The sequence below is a fragment of the Furipterus horrens genome, unplaced genomic scaffold, assembly GCF_987537825.1.
Source record: "Furipterus horrens unplaced genomic scaffold, mFurHor1.1.pri manual_scaffold_4, whole genome shotgun sequence".
Classification (NCBI taxonomy): Eukaryota; Metazoa; Chordata; class Mammalia; order Chiroptera; family Furipteridae; genus Furipterus; species Furipterus horrens.
This window is the reverse complement of record NW_028327174.1, coordinates 60189062-60207446: the sequence shown is the minus strand read 5'-3', so window position 1 is coordinate 60207446 and position 18385 is coordinate 60189062. Positions and strand designations below refer to the sequence as shown.

The 18385-nt window shown below is 36.2% G+C and overlaps 1 protein-coding gene across 2 annotated transcripts in view; it reads left to right on the top strand.

The window, feature by feature from the left end:
* TAFA2 (TAFA chemokine like family member 2) overlaps positions 1-18385 on the top strand; it is a 467249-nt gene that overhangs the window by 303988 nt on the left and 144876 nt on the right. For both annotated transcript variants that reach the window (XM_090275632.1, XM_090275633.1), the window contains one exon: positions 14792-14898. In XM_090275632.1, coding sequence (XP_090131758.1) covers positions 14793-14898 — 106 coding nt within the window. In that variant the 5' untranslated portion in view covers position 14792. The remainder of the gene's footprint in view (positions 1-14791; positions 14899-18385) is intronic.

The window sequence follows — 18385 nt, the reverse complement described above, 5'->3', positions numbered from 1 at the left end:
CAGACCTGTTAAATATATCATTGACATTTTAATAGGAATTGTGTTGAATCTGTTGATTGCTTTGGGTAGCATGGACATTTTAATGATATTAATTCTTCCTATCTAAAAATGTGGTATATGCTGCCACTTCTTTGTATCTTCCTCAGTTTCTTTATTCAATATCCTATAGTTTTCGAAGTACAGGTCTTTTACCTCCTTGGGTAAATGTATTCCTATAGATCAATGTAACAGAACAGAGAACCCCAAAATTAACCCACATCTATATGGTCAATAAATATTTGACAAAGGAGGTAAGAGCATACAATGGAGTAAAGACAGTCTCTTCAATAAATGATGTTGGGGAAATTGGACAGGTACGTGTAAGAAATGAAGCTAAAATACCAACTTACACCATACACAAGAATAAACTCAAAATGGATAAAAGACATAAATGTAAGTCATAGAACCATAAAAATTCTGGAGGAAAATATAAGCAGTAAAATCTCAGACAGCTCTTGTAGCAATATTTTTCCTGATATATCTCTTAGGGCAAAGGAAATAAGGGGGAAAATAAACAAATGGGAGTATATCAGAATAAAAAGTTTTTGCACAGCAAAGAAAATCACAAACAAAATAAAAATATAGCCCACTGTATAGAAGAACATATCCACCAATGATACATCTAATAAGGGGTTAACTTCCGAAATATATAGTGGATTTATAAAACCAACCCTAGGAAGAAAACCCGATTTAAAAATGGGAAAACCCGATTTAAAAATGGACAAAGGATTTGAATAGACACTTTTCCAAAGAGGACATGCAGATGGTCCATAGACATATGAAAAAATGCTCAGTGTCACTAATCATCAGAGAGATGCAAATTAAAACCATAGTGAGATACCACCTCACACCAGTCAGAATGGCCATCATTAACAAATCAACAAACAAGTTCTGGTGAAGTTGTGGAGAGAAGGGAACCCTACTGCACTGTTGGTGGGAATGCAGACTGGTGCAGCCACTATGGAAAACAGTATGGAGTTACCTCAAAAAATTAAACATTAATCTGCCTTTTGACCCAGCAATCCCACTTCTGGGAATATGTCCTAATAATCCCAAAACACCAATTCAAAAGAATATATGAACCCTATGTTCATAGCAGTGTTATTTACAATAACCAAGATCTAGAAACAGCCCAAAGTGCCCATCAGTAGATGAGTGGATAAAAAGCTGTGGTGCTTTTACACAATGGAATACTATGAAGCCATAAAAAAGAAGGCAATCTTACATTTGATAACAGCATGGATGGACCTGGAGATCAATATGTTAAGTAAAATAAGCCATTCTGGAAAGACATACCACATGACCTCACTTATATGTAGACTCTAATGAATGAAATAAACTAGTGAACAGAATAGAAATGGAGACATGGATACATGGAACATACTAACAGTTATAAAAGGGGAGGGGGAAGCGAGGACTGGAGGAAAGAAGGTAAAGGGATTAGCCAAAGATTGTATATGCATAACCCGTAAACACAGCAGTGTGGTGATGGCCAAAGAGAAGGGAAGCAGGGCTGGGTTGAGGTGAGCAAAGGGTGTCAGGGGGAGAATGGGGACGTCTGTAATAGTGTCAACAAAAAAATAAATAAAGGTAAAATAGATTTAGGTAATAGGCTTCTACTACCACCATGGGACATAATTTCACAATCTAATAAATCTTGCCATTAGGAAAATTTCTTAAGATTGCACATGTAACCCCTTGAATGCTGCTTTGCAGTGTGATTGCATACTGTTGGAAAATATTGGGTTGACTAAAAAGTTCATTTAGTTTTGTCCATAGAATAAAAAACACATTTCTAATTTTCACCAATAACTTTATTGAGTGGCTATTTTGAGTATGTCGGTTATCTCCCGCATGGTATAATGTCGATTGTTCTCAATCAATATCTTGATTTGATTGCTATCAACTTCAGTGGCTCTACCTGACTGTGGAGCATCATCCAGTGAGAAATCTCTAGCATGAAACTTTGCAAACCACTTTTGATGTGTTTGGTCAGTCACAGCCCCTTCTTCACATGCTGTATAATTGTTTCTTTGTATTTCAGTTGCGCTTTTACATTTCTTGAAATAATAAAGCATAATATGCTGAAAATGTATATCTTCTTCCACCTTTAGTATTGAAATGGCTACACAAAAATTCACCAATTTTGATAATTTTTTTAATGCATGCTGATATGACAGCTGTCACAATATAATCAAACAGAATTGTTTTGAATGTAGTTAAAGACAGCTAAGAATTACTAGAGTCATCTTATGTAAAAAACCAAATGGATTGCCAATCCAATACCTGATCTATGACTGACGAAATGAAGTTCATTCATAATGAAAATATTAGGAATGGAAAGAAACAGTGGATGGCAAAGAGAAGGTGGAGTTAGTGTACACAACAGGTCCTCAGATAACGTCTTTTTATTCAAGGTCATTTCCTTACAATGGTGATGAGATGCTGTAGCTAATTGGTTGTTTATATCAATTAGCCTTTGGTAAAATTGGTTTTGTTATACATCACTTAGCTTAAATTCACAGGACTTATCACCTATATCAAGTGAAGACTTACTGTATTGTGTGATTGATTTTATTTAGGGTAGAAAGTTCCAGATGTTGGAAAGGGTAAAACCATGAAATTTAAAAAGGAGCTGCCATCTCATTGCAAAGAAACAGGCTGAAAGAATATATTACAGAACTTACTGTGGACTGGGACTTATAACACGTAGCAGTTGCTGCTTTGATTTTTAATCAGTTTAGTTTTGAATTGCTTAAGCTATTAACTGAAAATTGGTTATAGTACTTCACTATATTAAAATCTGATGATGTTCCACTTTTGCTCAAAAGGAGCTCATTATATTTGAAGTTATGTTCAAGCCTTGAATACATGCAAGATGTGTGTGTAGAATATAGTTCTAAAAACGCAGGTGTCAGCATCACATCACTGCCTGTTCCATTATGCGTTGTGAAGTTGTGCTTGGAGGTTAGTGCAGGTACACGTGGCTTTCCAGAAACCTTACTTACACTATTATTGTTAAAGTGCAGACAGATTCTAATGAACTAGATTAAGTAGCCTCTTCTTGAACCTCTTTTTATTGGTTTCTTTTGAGGACATAGAATGGCACATCTTTCAACATGTGGGTTTCATTGTCTTCCCCTTGTTTTATTTTCTTTTATAATTTTTTGATGGTAAGGTGAAATGTGTTGTTTGTGCCTTTTGGGGCCTGGTTATATGAGGGGAAGGCTTCATAATTTAGCCTTTCAGTTCACTTACCTCTGAGAAGGTTCTGTGTTGAAGGGAGGTCGGCCATGATGCAGTGGTTTGTTTATTGGTAAAGGAGGACTTCTCTCCTGACTCCATGCTATTAGCTAGTTAGTGCTTGATGGCATGCTGGCCATACTGGATGACTGAATTCATAGAAGGAAGAGTCCATCATACCCATAGCTGTAGTCACAGCGAGAGTGTATGTCCTTCTTGGACCACTGATTTTATTCTAATAAAAAAAAACCCTTAAAGACTAATTTTTTTTCATCATTCTCATTTATTGTTCGGTCCCTTTGCTCACATGAAGGAGAAAGTGCTGGGGTGTAGTGGATTTCTTCTGTGCCTCATTTCCCAGGAGAACATATGCTCTAGAACAGAAGGAATAAAAGTATTTAACTAGTGACAGTGATAATAGTGTAGGCAAATATTTAGAATTGATTTCATGACCATAAGTTACTTGCTCAAATAACTATAAAAGCTTTATTTAAAAAGGAATGAAAACATTTTTTATGGACCTTGTATGCGGAACTTAAATATTAGGTGCAGAGCTAGCTCTGTTTTTGCCATAATAATCACAAAATTAAATGCTAGGATTATGATTTAGCTACCTATAAAAGTTACATAGGTTTGAAAGTTTTCTTTTTTATTCTATTTAGTGAAACTGCAACCAAGAGTTGTGAAATATAGCCATCTCTATATCTTTTAGGAGTGGGTGCTCAGTGGGTGGTCCGCATGCTGCCTGTCTCCCATCACCTGCTACTAGCCATTTTGTGTGTATCCCTTGATGATGGGGGTGGTAACATGGGTGTTTGCATCCTAAGGCATCAACTTGTGTATATTAAATATGCACAGTATTTTTGTATGTCAAGTATATCTCAATGTACCTATAAAGAAAGATAGATTCCAAATTAGATTTGCATTCTGTATTTTATCTGAAAACCCTATCTGAGGTTGCCACTTCTGCTGTAGCAATTCCATTAGGTATGATCTCAATAAGCTGGTGTCTGGTAGAAAATGGACACTTAGGTCTGAAAATTTCAACTTTTCATCAGATTACACAGTGTGTATAAATGGTAAAAGGCTTACCTTTAAAGAATGATCATTTTATAGTTCACAGGGTGCAGTAATAAGATACAATAATATTTCCTTTATCCAGTAATTTGGCAGTGAGGTGATTTTCTTTTGATAATTTTCTAGATAATTAAAAACTAGAACTTTGTTTTAGCATTTTTAAAGTGCACACCTGTAAAAATGCATCACATACTTTTGGGACCCATTACAGAGTATGCAAAACATTTTTTTAACCACTGTTGTGATGAGAACTGAGCCAGTGGGCAGAAGATTTGGATTCAAGACTCTCCTCTGACACTTATTACTTGTCTTCAAATTCTTCTTGCGGATTCTATATGTAATCTGGGAATTTAATGCACGCAGAATTTAGTTTTATGAGAATGATTAAAAACTATTATGAAGATTCAATGATATATTAAATGAACTAGTACATTTTAAGCCAGTACATTTGAAACTATAAAAACATAAATAGTAATATTAATAACTTTGATTAGCATGCTGTGTTCTGCATATCTCTGGAGGCATTTGAGGAGTATTTGTTCTTATACTTAATGATTATAGTATTCCATACATTTATAGATTTGATGTGTATTCTCTGATATTCAGGTGTCAATATTTATCTTGTAGACCCATCAGAATACTGTTAAATAGCCCTGTTCCATTTTTACCTTGTTGCTTCATTTTCTTACCTTTTAATTCTATAGACTTAGAATGAATTCCTAGAAGTGGTTTAATTTTTTACCCATGATTAAAACACATGAGCTTTTTTATTTGTTGTTCAAAGACTTTTTATTCCCCACTCACTCCTAGCCAGGAGGTTATGTTCCAGATATTGTTAATACTCTATAATAATAGCTATCGTTTAAGTGTATATCCTGGCTTTGTGTTCATTGCTTTGTATACATTGGATTTATCCCTTACAAAAGTCCTATCAATGTAATTGTATTAATACATTCCATATGTGAGCATGAAGGCTAAAGCTGTTAAGTAAATTTGACCACTTTATTTACATAATTATTATGAACTGAAACCAGGATCACACTCAGGCAGGTATTTTTGACTTATAAGCCCATGATATAATAGTAGGACCTTTGAATAAATAGTAACACCTCTGATTTATCATATGTCTTTTTTTAAGTCCAAACTATCATATGATTTATTGTTCATTATAATGACAGTCCTCTATGAGAAAATAGGTAACATTCCCATTTTACAGATAAAAAAGTAAAATAAGTGGTTCAGTTGTTATAACAGATGCACGGCTTGTTATCTGGTGTAGCCCTGATCATTTCAGTTGTTTTTCTAGTACTCTCTTGATCTCAAGTGATTGCTTTATTTTGCTTATGACATTCTGTCTGTTTTGGGTATTGGAACTTAGAGTTTTAGAATATTGTATGCTTCTGGAGAAATCATTTAAATGACAATACATTTCTCTTTCCTATTATTATAGTCTGTAGGTGGCAAAGGCATTTGTACAAAATCAACACTTTGGCTGTACATTGCTAAGCATAAAGCAAAAGCACTCCTGGGTTTTTGTACCCACCCAAATTGCAGTATTGTAGGGAAATAAATGGAAATATAAAATTTGGGTGAAGAAAGGAGGCAATTGTGGTTCTTAAATGAGGCCTGTATTTGCTGCCAGCCAATCTTTAGAAATCAATGGAAATTTCTTGGCTAAATCTCCAGGGTTAACTTTTTTAACAGCATGGAATCCAAAAATGTAGATTTATCATGAAACACTGACGTAACAAAAAAGACGAGAATTTTAAAAGTTGTTTCAGTTCAGAAAAAATTGACCAACATTTAGATTTCAATCTTTGTTCTAAAGCTACCTAAGAAAATATGAGCTAATTTGGTTAATGATATGACTGACATAAACTCTGGGTGATAATTTACAAAATGGGAAATCCAGATTCTCATTGTTCAACAGGGAGATTCTAATTCAAATAATGTACATGGTAAGTGTAGTGTGAAATACTATAATGTGATGATATTGGATATATAATGTAAAATAAAAACAAAATTAATAGACCTAATAAAAATGTTTAGAATTAACCACCTCAGCTTCTGGATAATATAACACATGATGTAGGGTTATTGGTAGGGTTATATGATTATCTCTTAAATGTGTTACTATATATTCTTATATATACAAAATATATATATAATGAGTTCCTTATATTTTTATACACATCTATATCTACTTAATAGCTGTCTGTTTGTCTCTCTATCCAATGTCAATACTGATATTGCTATCTACTTCAAAGATATTTGCTATTTCAGTAAATAACTTGGATATATTAGATGTAGTCATAATCTTTATAATAAAATGGTTAGATGTTATTATTGGATAAAATGAACAATGTAGTGAAACTTGTGATTCTAGATGTCTTATATAGTAGGATTATTCTAATAACCTATCAGCAAACAAAGAGTGATTTAGTTTTAGAAGATACAATTGTTTCTATATAAAATGTGGAAATTAAAAGTAATAATAATAACATAATTATAACATTGTAATAATAATATATTTGTAGAATGTAAAAGTTTACAGAAACTTTTAATCTTTATAGTCCACTTTTACTTTGGTGTCTTTGACTTCTCTCTTCCTTCCTGGGTCTTTCCAATCACCTTGTTAAAAATTCTCTAGCTATCACTCTACCTTTACTTCCCTTCTCTGCACGTTTCTTTAAAGATAAGCGAGACTCTTTCCCACTGTCTCATCTCCCACTCACTCCACTTCTCACTTCATACTGTATCACTCCACCAACATGAGCACTGCTATTGATGTTGTAATTCCTAGCTGATTAATAGAATAGAAATTTAATTGTTTAATTAAAAGAAATAATGAAACTTCTCTATTAAAAAGGATTCATCTCTTCTGTTATGATTATTATTTACACATGCATTTCTTTGTAGAATGTGTGGTGGTGTTCTGCATTGTAAATGCTGTTGTATTGCTGGAGCAGTGATAGATAGGGTATGCCCTCACGGGAGTTACATTTTAGTGAGAGAAAAAAGCAAACAAACACTTAAATGTGTGATATGTAAATAAGGATATTTCATATTGTAATAAAGTACTCCAGGATATTGGGAGAAAGAGAGGCTGTCTTTGGACTATGGAGGGCAGGCTGGTCAGGGGGTGCTCTCTGTGGAGATGATCATGACAGAAGCTCACCAGGCAAAGACTGGAGAAAGAGCCTTAAAGGCAGAGCTGAAATTTAGTGTCAGGTCTAGCTGGAGCCTGGCACAAGGGACAGAGGGCAGACCAATGTGGAACAAAGGGAACAGGGATGTAAAGTGAGATCCGGGAGGAGGGAGGTTGAGCCCTTTTCTCCAGTAAGAAATCTACATTTTTTTTTTTTCTCATTGAAGTGGGTAGGTAAATTCTAGAATTTTAAGCAAGGTGTGAGGTGGGGTGATGTGATCTTATTTACATTTTGTAAAGATCATTCTGGTTCCTATGAAGGAAGACAAAAGGAACACACCTTACCAACTGGAGTAGGGTGGATTCCTGTACTAGTTTTGGCTGTTGAAATCCATGCCATGGATTTCATGAAATGTTTTTAATGATTTGAGAGTGAGAGATTTATTGCTCCACTTATTTATACATTCATTGGTTGTTTCTTGTATGTGCCCTGACCAGGAAGTGAACCTATAACTTGGGTGTGTGGGGATAATGCTCCTACCAATTGTGCTATCTGGCCAGGGTGTGCCATTGTAATTAATTAACACAAGGTTGGTTTGACAATTAGATCAATATAGAGAAGTGTCCTAAAAAGACTTTTATATATATTGCTTTCTATGACTTTCATTTCCACAAAAGTACTTTAAGCTCAAGAGGTGGCCACGTGGTTGGATTCTAGCCCCACCTTTTATTTCCTTTCTATATAAGTTTCTCCCCCTTTTCCTTTCCACTTTCTCTTCTTTAGACCAGTTAAACTTACTTTCTGTTTTTATGAGGAAGTGATTTTTTTAGTAGCATAATAGTGTTTCAATTCTTGTTGATTTACAATTAAATGCACTTTTAGAATTGGTGTGGAAGGGGACAGTTTCAAAATCATCCAAAGTCCAAATCTCAGTTAGTATAACTGAAACGTAATATAGAAGAGTGGGAGGAAGTCTGGAGATTTAATTGTCAGTCCTCTACTTTGACAACTGTTCACTTTAATATCCTTCACTGCCAAGGTTACCGGTTCTCATTTATCCTATTTCCCCTGTGCTCTTTGCAGGCTGCAGGCCTCTGCTGCTTGGGGAGCAATTTCAAGGTTTCTGTCTCTGTGTGTATTTATCCTTCAGTTTCCTGTTTCTTTTCCCCTCAGTTTTTGCAGTTAAAAAAATCACTTAAATATTGCTGTTTTTACAGATGACTACAACAATTCTGAAAGTGTGTCGGGCCCTTGACTGTGGTGGAACATTTTAAACTGAAACCTGGTAGTTAGCACATTGCATGGGAAGTGGACGTGCCCCCCCCCCCCCCCCCCCCCCCGTTGTGTGCTCCCACACAAGGTCAAGAAGAAATGTGCCATTCAATCTTTTTTTTCCTTTGGGCTTTCTTTGATATTGCCCCTTTTGGAAAATCCTCCATTACTCCATTGTACTTCAATTTGCTCAAGCTTGATTGTTATTTAAAAATCAGAATAAAACTCATTACAGCCTGGATTTCTCCCTTATTTTCTTTTCCAGTTTGCCTTTCTTGTCTCCCCTTCCCCGCCTCTTTCTTACATTTTTTCCTTTTGTAATTCCATCCTAAAGTAATGACACATACTTCTTTCTTCTCACATTGACAACTACACAATATATTTGGTTATAAGGCATCACCAACATTCAACAGATAATCATTTACCAGTTACTAAGCTCAACCTTGGTGGCCCTAGGTAGCCACAGCTGTATTGGGCACAGTCCCTATTTTAGGAATCTTATATTAGAACGGGGGTGGACAGAAGTAAATAGAAAATGATAATACAGTGTGGCAAGTGGCTATTGTGCATAAAGAAGGGTGCTCAACATGGTTTTGGACAAATCCTATGGTAGGAACTCTAGCCTGCACCCTGGTCAATGAACAGAAGTTAGTACTTTGAAGAGTGGATGGGGGATGGGGTGGGTGACTGCTACTTTTCAGGTGGCACAAAGGTGACATATCCTCGAAAACATTGGGGACATTTAGTAAAGTTAGGGTGATGGGTAGGAATGGCATAAAGTCAAATTAGAGACACAATGAGTCAAAAACAATTTTTTTAACCCTGATGCAGGTTTTTATATCTTGCTAAGTGTTATGGCCTTCCTCTCCTTCTGACTGTAGAGGGGGATCATGTGGAGGTTTTAATCTTATGAAGGATTTCTCATGATAATAGTTACATATTTGGCTACAGCATAGAGAATGCATTACATTCACACAATAGTATTTATCAGCCGCTTACAAAGTACTAAAAGCTGCAACTAGAGACATGAAAAAGGCAGTCACTGACCCTGTCTTGAGTTTCAGAGGAAGCAATATTTGGGGCAGCAAGTCCAGTTAGGAGGCTGTGGCCGTGAGAAATATTGGATACTTCAGTGTTGCCATTGGGATACAAAGAAGTGGTTACATTTAGGAGATATTGAGGAAGTATTAAGAGAAGATGGTAACTGATTGGTCAGGGACAGGGTTGGTATGAGGGAAAGAAGGCAGGGTTCTTTAGAGACTTCCAAATGTCGACCTTCATTCTGCTCCTTTTTCTAGTTTGACAGCCCAGTGACATTGTGGGTGTTTCTGTTTCCATAAGTCTAGTCACCAGTTTGATCAGCTGTCAGTTTTGTCATCCCATTTGGTGGGTGCACAGTGGAATGGAAAATACAATGGCCATTGACCTTGAAGCAAAGGCCATTTGCTATGGGAAATCTATTATCAAGAATTATGTGAAGCAGCTCTTCTTGTCAGATAAGTTTTGCTAAACCGCTCATTCTGTTAGATGCTATGCAGTACAATGAAGTTGCAGGGATTGGATGTAGAACGGAAGGCAGGGTGGTTGAAAAAAATGTGAGTAAAAAGTAGTCTCATAACAAAGCTAGTAGTAAGAAAGCTGAGGGGAAACAAAGGCAATAGAATGGGAGATTTAAAGTGGGCATCTGTCTACTGAGAAGGGGATACAGAACTATGGGGAACCGCTCCTTGTGGTTTTGGAATTGTAGCCCAAGCTGTGAGTCAATCCCCCCGCCCCCCCTGGGAGGCCCCTAGGTCTCAATAGAATGCTGGAAGGCAGAGGCAGACTGGACTGAAGGCCACTCAGAAGGTTTCATGGGAATTGGATTTAAAGAATGTTTATTATGTTTTAGAGCTTGCTCTGCTTTTCTTATCTTTCAGTTATCTATAAAATATCTCTAGCAAGGAATGTATGAAACTTTGCACCTAATGCCAGTGTGGCATCAAGATGTTTAATAGACCCCGACACAGACTGGTCACTGTGCCCTCTATACTGATACTTGTAATCTGTAACTGTCAGCTGTAATCCAGGCGCCTAAAAGCTATTGATCATTTATGAATTTTGATCTTGTATCTCCCATGTATACCCTTCTCAATAAAAAGCATGAGGGACAGAGGTCTTGCTTTTTCTTCACTAGAGGGAACAGCCATCTCTCTTATCCCCAGACAAAATAGTGTCCTGGATAGGTTTGTTCTGCCATGGTCGTGAAACCTCTGCTGGACAGAGTAGTTTCCAACCGAGCCGGGGCGTGGGAGGCAGCTCCACCTCATCTGGTGTCCAATGTGGGGCAAATCAGCTTTATCTGGCACCCAAATGCGGGTCAGGTCAGCCTCATGGAACTAGATTATTTCTCCTAAGAGGCTTCCTGAGGACACTGATATCCTGTGTTACTGTGTGGAGGTTTTCTGGAAAATGCTACACATTCAATATACCTCTTGTTCAAAAAGTCTAGTTAAATTTGCTGATCCCAGAATTTTACAAAAACATTTGTGCCTACAGTTTCCACTGATACTTTATTAACATTCTGTGGAACTGGTGCCTCGCCAGAGCCACCTAGGGAAATGCTGGTCTAACTAAGTTATGATCACAGTAAGGGTTAGCATTTATTATCTTCCATGCATAGTGCTAAACTCTTTATATAAATTATCATATTTAGTCTTCATACTGTGAGGTAGATGTTATTATTATTCTCATTTTAATGACAACAAAAATACTCCGAGTTATTAAATAAGCTGTCCAATGTTAGATAGTCAGTAGACAGGGAGCCCAATTTTAAACCAGACTCTCTAATCTGAAAAGTCAGGTACATATCACTTTGTACATAATCTTGACATGTCACAAGAACAAGGTCCACAGAAGACCTCCAGCTTTTTTTTCTTAAGTATATTTTATTGATTATGTTGTTACAGTAGTTCCAATTTTTTTGCCGTTGTTCCTCTCTGCCCAGTATCCCCCCCTACCCCCAGCAATCCCACCCCCTTTAGTTCATGTCCATGGGTCATGCATATAAGTTCTTTGGCTTCATCCTTTCCTATATTATTCTTAACTTCCCCCTCTCTATTTTGTACCAACCAATTATGCTTCTTAATTTCTGCACCATTTCCCCATTTCTCCCCCTTCCCCCTCAGGATGATAACCCTCCAAATGATCCCCCTACCTATGATTCTGTTCCTATTCTGGTTTGCTTAGTTGGATTTTGTTTTTATTTATTAGATTCAGTTGTTGATAGTTGTGAGTTTGTTGTCATTTTGGTGTTCATAGTTTTGATCTTCTTTTTCTTAAGTAAGTCCTTTTGACATTTCATATAATAATGGCTTTGTGATGATGAACTCTTTTAGTTTTACCTTGTCTGGGAAGCACTTTATCTGCCCTTCCATTCTAAATGACAGCTTTGCTGGATAGAGTAATCTTGGTTGTAGGTCCTTACTTTTCATCACCTTGAATACTTCTTGCCAGTTCCTTCTTGTGTGCAAATTTTCTTTTGAGAAATCAGCTGATAGTTTTATAGGCACCCCTTTGTAGGTAACTCTGCTTTTTTCTTGCTGCTTTTGTGATTCTCTCTTTATCTTTCACCTTTGGCATTTTAATTATGATGTGTCTTGGTGTGGTCCTCTTTGGGTCTAGCTTGTGCGGGACTCTCTGTGCTTCCTGGCCTTGTATGTCTATTTTCTTTGCCAAATTTGGGAAGTTTTCCTTTATTATTTTCTCACATAAGTTTTCAATTTCTTGCTCTTCCTCTTCTCCTTCTGGCACCCCTATGATTCGGATGTTGGCACGTTTAAAGTTGTCCCGGAGGTTCCTAAGCCTCTCCTCATTTTTTCCAATTCTTGTCTCTTTATTCTCTACTGGTTGACTGTTTTTTTTTCTTCCTTATGTTCCAAATCATTGATTTGAACCCTGGTTTCCTTCCCTTCACCATTGGGTTTGGGTGGATTTTCCTTCATTTTACTTAGCATAGCCTTCACTTTTTCCCTTACGTGTCTGCCATACTCAACCATATCTGTCAAGCCTGTGAGCATCTTTATCACCAGTGTTTTGAATTCTGCATCTGTTAGGTTGGCTATCTCCTCATCACTTAGTTCTCCCACTGGAACCTTGATCTGTTTCCGCTTTTGGGCCATACTTCTCTGTCTCCTCATCTTGACAGGCTCCTGTGTTTGTTTGCCTCTGTGTCTTAGGTAGAGCGGTTGCTCCTGTTACATTGTAAGGGGCGGAGCCTTAGGTATTTGTCAATACAGGGTGAACTGTTTCACCACAAGACCTCCAGCTTTTGAAGCCACTGAAACTTCCTTCATTCATCACATAAATGGGACTGTTCTCTTGTGCACTCAAGGGGTGAACGTAACATCCAAATAACTGAACACTCTGATCTCAAAGCCATTGATCCCTTATACCTGCCAACCAATGGGTCAGGCATTTTAATGTGTTATTCCATATTACAGAAGAATAAACTAAAGCAGGAGATCCAGAACCCACAGAAGACCACACAATTAGAAGCTCATAAAGCCTCGACTCAATTCCAGACAGTCAGACTCTAGAGTGAGTCCATATTCTTAATCACACAACATTGCTTTATTAATATTTGAATGAGTGTGCATAACTCCCCAGGCTAAGAAATGTTAGCATATACCTATATTATATATGCATAATATACTAATATATTTTTTCATGCATTTATCAGTATGAAAGAGTTCTTTTCAAAATTGTATAGCTATCATTGCTACCACTGAGTCACATTTTTGGAACTGGAATAATTGGAAACAAAGGTGTGAGGAAAAAGCTAACTTAGAGAGTTCAGAAGGAATCAGTTTGGGTCAGAAAGTGACCTTATGAACTTGCTTGCAGTAGAAGCAAGGCAAGAAACTGCAGGTCAAGCAAGAAGGAATATGAGAAGACACTAAGTAATGAACATATATTTTATCTACCTCAAAAATACATGCCGAATAATTATATTTTATATCAGTTTTGCTTACTTCTTAGCAATATAGAAATGTAAGGATTTTAGTATTAAACAATTCTGGGTTTGAATTTTTATTCTGTCGTTGAATTTTACCTCAGGCAAACTTCCAAATCCCATCACCTATGAAATGGGGATAGATTATACTCACATCCTCAATTTGTTCTGAAGAGCAATAGAAATAATATTCTACAAAGTACTAGAGAAAGTAGGTGTTGAACTTCTGTTATAAGTAGCTATTATTTCATTATAACATTTCTTTGCTTTCTTGAGTTTTGTGGGCTCAACTTGAAAATGTTAAGTTGTATTTTTCTATCTGCTTTTCCATTTTTCTCCTACTTCTGATAAGTACAGCACAGGGGAGTCCAACAATATTGAAGCATCTGTGTACCTCCAGCAGTATTGATGTACAATAAGAAAGTTGTTGTACCAGGTGATTTTTAAAAGCACGTTAGAAATAGTAGATTTGAAGTGACTGTATTCTGTGCAGAAATTCATCTCATTTTATCTAAACTGCTTAACCTGACTGTTTGACTTGGCATTGAAGAAGGAATCTTTAGAAAGAAAGGAAAACAAGTCACTATTTAAAGGTTATTCAAATAACCATGCCTTGGATTTTATGAATAAGTTAAACTTATATTTATGTGTATGGAGAGAAAAAGCGTAATATTTCCCAATTGATTTAAGCTATTATTAAGTGAATGAAGATTGACTGAGGGAGAACTTTGTTTATCTCTTGCATCATATGAAGATACTTTGTTTGGAAATTTATTTTTTTCTCTTCATAATTTACATACAGTGAACATTTTAAATATAAGAAATGCAATTTTTAGAAGTTAAATGCATTAAGGTGTCATGAAAAGCTTTAAATGTAGCATAATTATAATGGAAAAGCAGGGGAGAGCAATGGGGAAAAATGGGACAGCTGCAATAGAACAGCAATAAGTTAATTAAAAAGTAAAAGAAAAACACAATCGTTTTATGTATTTAGGATTTTATTTATTTATTGTTGCAGGATGAGTAAGAGATACCTACAGAAGGCAACAAAAGGAAAACTGCTAATAATAATATTTATTGTAACTTTGTGGGGGAAAGTTGTATCCAGTGCAAACCATCATAAAGGTAAGCTCTTCTGTTTTCTTTCTCAGTTATCTGTAGAAGGTGACTCCCTTCAACACAGACTATTGTGTTCCACCTGAACTAGGGTATTAGTTTCACTAGATATGGGTCCCCACCCCGCAATTCTCTTTAAGTAAAAATGCAGAGATAGTTATCCTTAATATGACTTTGATAGGAGGAGCATGATTATTTAAATGTTTCCAGGATAATTGCCATTTCTGCAGGTAATGTTCAAAGAGGATGGAATTGTGACTCTCTCCTGTCATTTACACTTCAAAGATAGTGATGTTAAAATGTCCAGTTGACATGTATAAAGATGAGTTTCAGATTGCAGTCATCCTGCTAATGAAAGCGTCTTTAATAATATTTATCTTAATTATATGTGTATATGGCCATTTCCTTCAGTGCTTTGTATAAATCATAATTCTTCATGCTAGAGTACCTTTGTAACCACCATGGGGACTCTGCTTCTAGCAGGCTTAGTTCTGCCATAGAACACAGTGAGAATATTTGTTTTATACATGCTTGAAGCTTGACAGCTTAAAATTATGCCCTGTCTGTTCTCTTTCCCAAGCATAGGACTCATAAGGAATAACCACCTCTTTCCAAATGAATTAAATGGGGCTCTTTCTGAACTGTTCCCACTGTAATTACGTATTTGCAACCTGGGGAGTCAATTTAGATTTTTCTGTGAAATATAATTTTACAGTTCAATTCTCGGTCTTCTGTAAATTCTAGGGGCTAGCAACTTACTTTCTTATTTTGTTTTGGGGTGAAGGGGGAGTTAAGACTGCCTTGAATTCTGTAACATTGACATTAGTTACACACATGCTTTTAATTATCATTACATGGAACATTAACACCGGGGAGAGGAAAAATGTGGTGTGAGGGAGTGAGGCCCATAATACAAAATCTTTCCCAAAGAGTTGTCTTTCTAAATATGAATTTTACGAAGAGGTCCTTCATATTTCATTATCATCTTTTTGTCCTGCTGTGTATTTGTTATATATATTTAGAGTTTTTTCTTTTCTTGAATACTGCACAATGATCCACATATCAAACTTTTAAATTGTCTTTAATAATTGTTATTAGTGTAAAATTAAAGAGATGCTGAGTGGGACATTATTCCAAACTGGCAACAATGAACCAAACTTAGACAAAATAGTGTTAAATACTCACCTTTTAAAAGGAGTTGAAAACCATGTGGTCCAGGCCCCATGCCTTGGGCTTCACAAGAGAAGACATGTCATCTGTACTGTCTGGAGGGATGGTCACCGTAGTGCCCCATGCCAGCTTAAAATAATCATTGAGAGAAGATGGGGAGAGTCACAGTAACTGTGGGTGTCAGCTCGGTGAAGCAAGCATTTGTGATAAAGATGCTTTTCATCTCCAAAGTCAAGTGATTAGGTCTCTTAAGAGAATTATTCGTGAAGATTGCCCCATAGTGAATATTACATACAATTTTCAAAGCTACTTTTGAAAAATTTTAAGTTGTATTATGGTCTATGCTAACTCTGAAACTAAAAGCCTTTAAAATTTTTTTTTAAAAAATTTTTGCCAAGAAAATACTTCTTGAATGTAGGAGATTACACATTGTCTCAGAAAACCTACTCAAAGTGCCAAACTCAGTACATTATAGAAGGTAGAATTCTGGGTTGTTTTGGTGTTTCATTCCCACCCTGCCACTGATATCTCGGATGAAGATTTTAGGAAAGATTTCTCCATACTTTTCCCTTTTCCTCTTTCTCCGATTCCTTTATTTCCTTGGTATTTTTTATACAAAATGTCCCTTTTGTTTAAACTACTTTACATTTATAATAGTAAGTACAATGTATGTGTACATTTCAGGGCACGTCCATAAAATGAACACTAGCGTGCTCACCACCCAATTGAGAAATGTAACTTTTTTGATACTCTTGACACTGGCTCTGTGTGCCCCTCTGATTTCATTCCTTTGCCTCCTTCCTTACCGAAGATAATCACTATTCTAGGTTTTGTGATTCTAATTTGTTGACTTTTGTTTAAAATTTCACCATGTACGTATATATCTCCAAATGGCATATTGCTTAACTTTGATTGTTACTTAATTTACATAATAGCATTATGCTGTATTTTTCTATCTTTTTCAACAATATATTTGTGATATTTATTACAGTTGATGACATGTCACTGTAGTTGATTCATTTTTAAAAATTATTGCTCCATATTTTATTGTATGAAGTCACCACAATTTATGTAAACATTAGGTGTTCTATTTTCTTTTCATTATGAACAATGTTTCTGTGAGCATTCTTGGACTTGTCTGCAGGTGCACATGTGTGAGGGTCTCTCAAGAGCACATTCTGAGGAGCAAAATTGCTGGGTCACTGGGCATGCAGATGTTCAGTCTTATCAGGTTATGCCAAATGGTTTTCCAAAGATAGTACTTATACATTCGTTCAGGGCATTTTCTTACTATTTTTGTCATCTGCTGTATTTGCAGTTACAGCTTCTTCTGTCTGAATAGTGCTCATTTGTGTCATATCTTTTTTCCCCCTGATTAGTATCCCCAGAGTTGGTTAATTATATTAGTTTTCAAAGGACCAGCTTTTATATTTATTGATTCTCTCACTTAACCTTCTTGTATTTCATTACTTTCTGCTCTTATCTTTATGATATTATTAATTTTATTTTTATGTATCTAAAAGCACTTACGTTATACTTAGTAATACACTCCGGGCACTTGTGCAGAAATGGAACTTCCCTGGATTTCTCAGTGCTGTCATAGAGAGCCTCTGCCTCTTGAGCCTTTACAAATACCATATGGCTTAGATCTACAAAAATTTATATAATTGTTTTGATTCAAAAGGAGAATAAAGCTTATCTTCATGAGGGCTAACTGGTTATAGCTTGGATCAGTTCCCTGGGTTAAGCTCTGAAGGTGCCAGAAAGGTTGGAGCACTAATTGCCTAGGTATGAAACTCCGACCTTGGAGACACTTGGGGTTTATCTGGTCCTTGGAAGGGTGTATTTATATTCCACAAGGTTAGAGTGAGAACCTAGTGTCCTTTCCATCCCATCTCAAAGGAGCAACAGATTGTTTTTCTCCTTTGGGAGGAGAATGACTCTCTCTCTCTGGCATGGAAGCGGAAAAAATCCATTGTTCTCTGTCTCTCTCCTGTCACATCTCCTGTCACATGATCAGCTACTTGTGTAGGGCATTTGGCCTAGTTTTCATCATGGGTAAGGTATAGGGCCAGGGAGGCTGTTTACTTTTATTTTAAAATAATTTTTCTATTGTGAAATAATAAGAAATCTGTCTCTGATCCAGAGCATATGTGTGAGCATTTGAGATAAAAGTAATAAAGATAAATAATGAAACACAACAGCTTTATTCTAACAGTGTTATAGATATTGACTCATTTAATCCTCATAACAATCTGTAAGGTAGGTACTATTATTAAACCTATGTCACAGATCAGAAGTTTTGGCAAAGAAAGTTTCAATAATT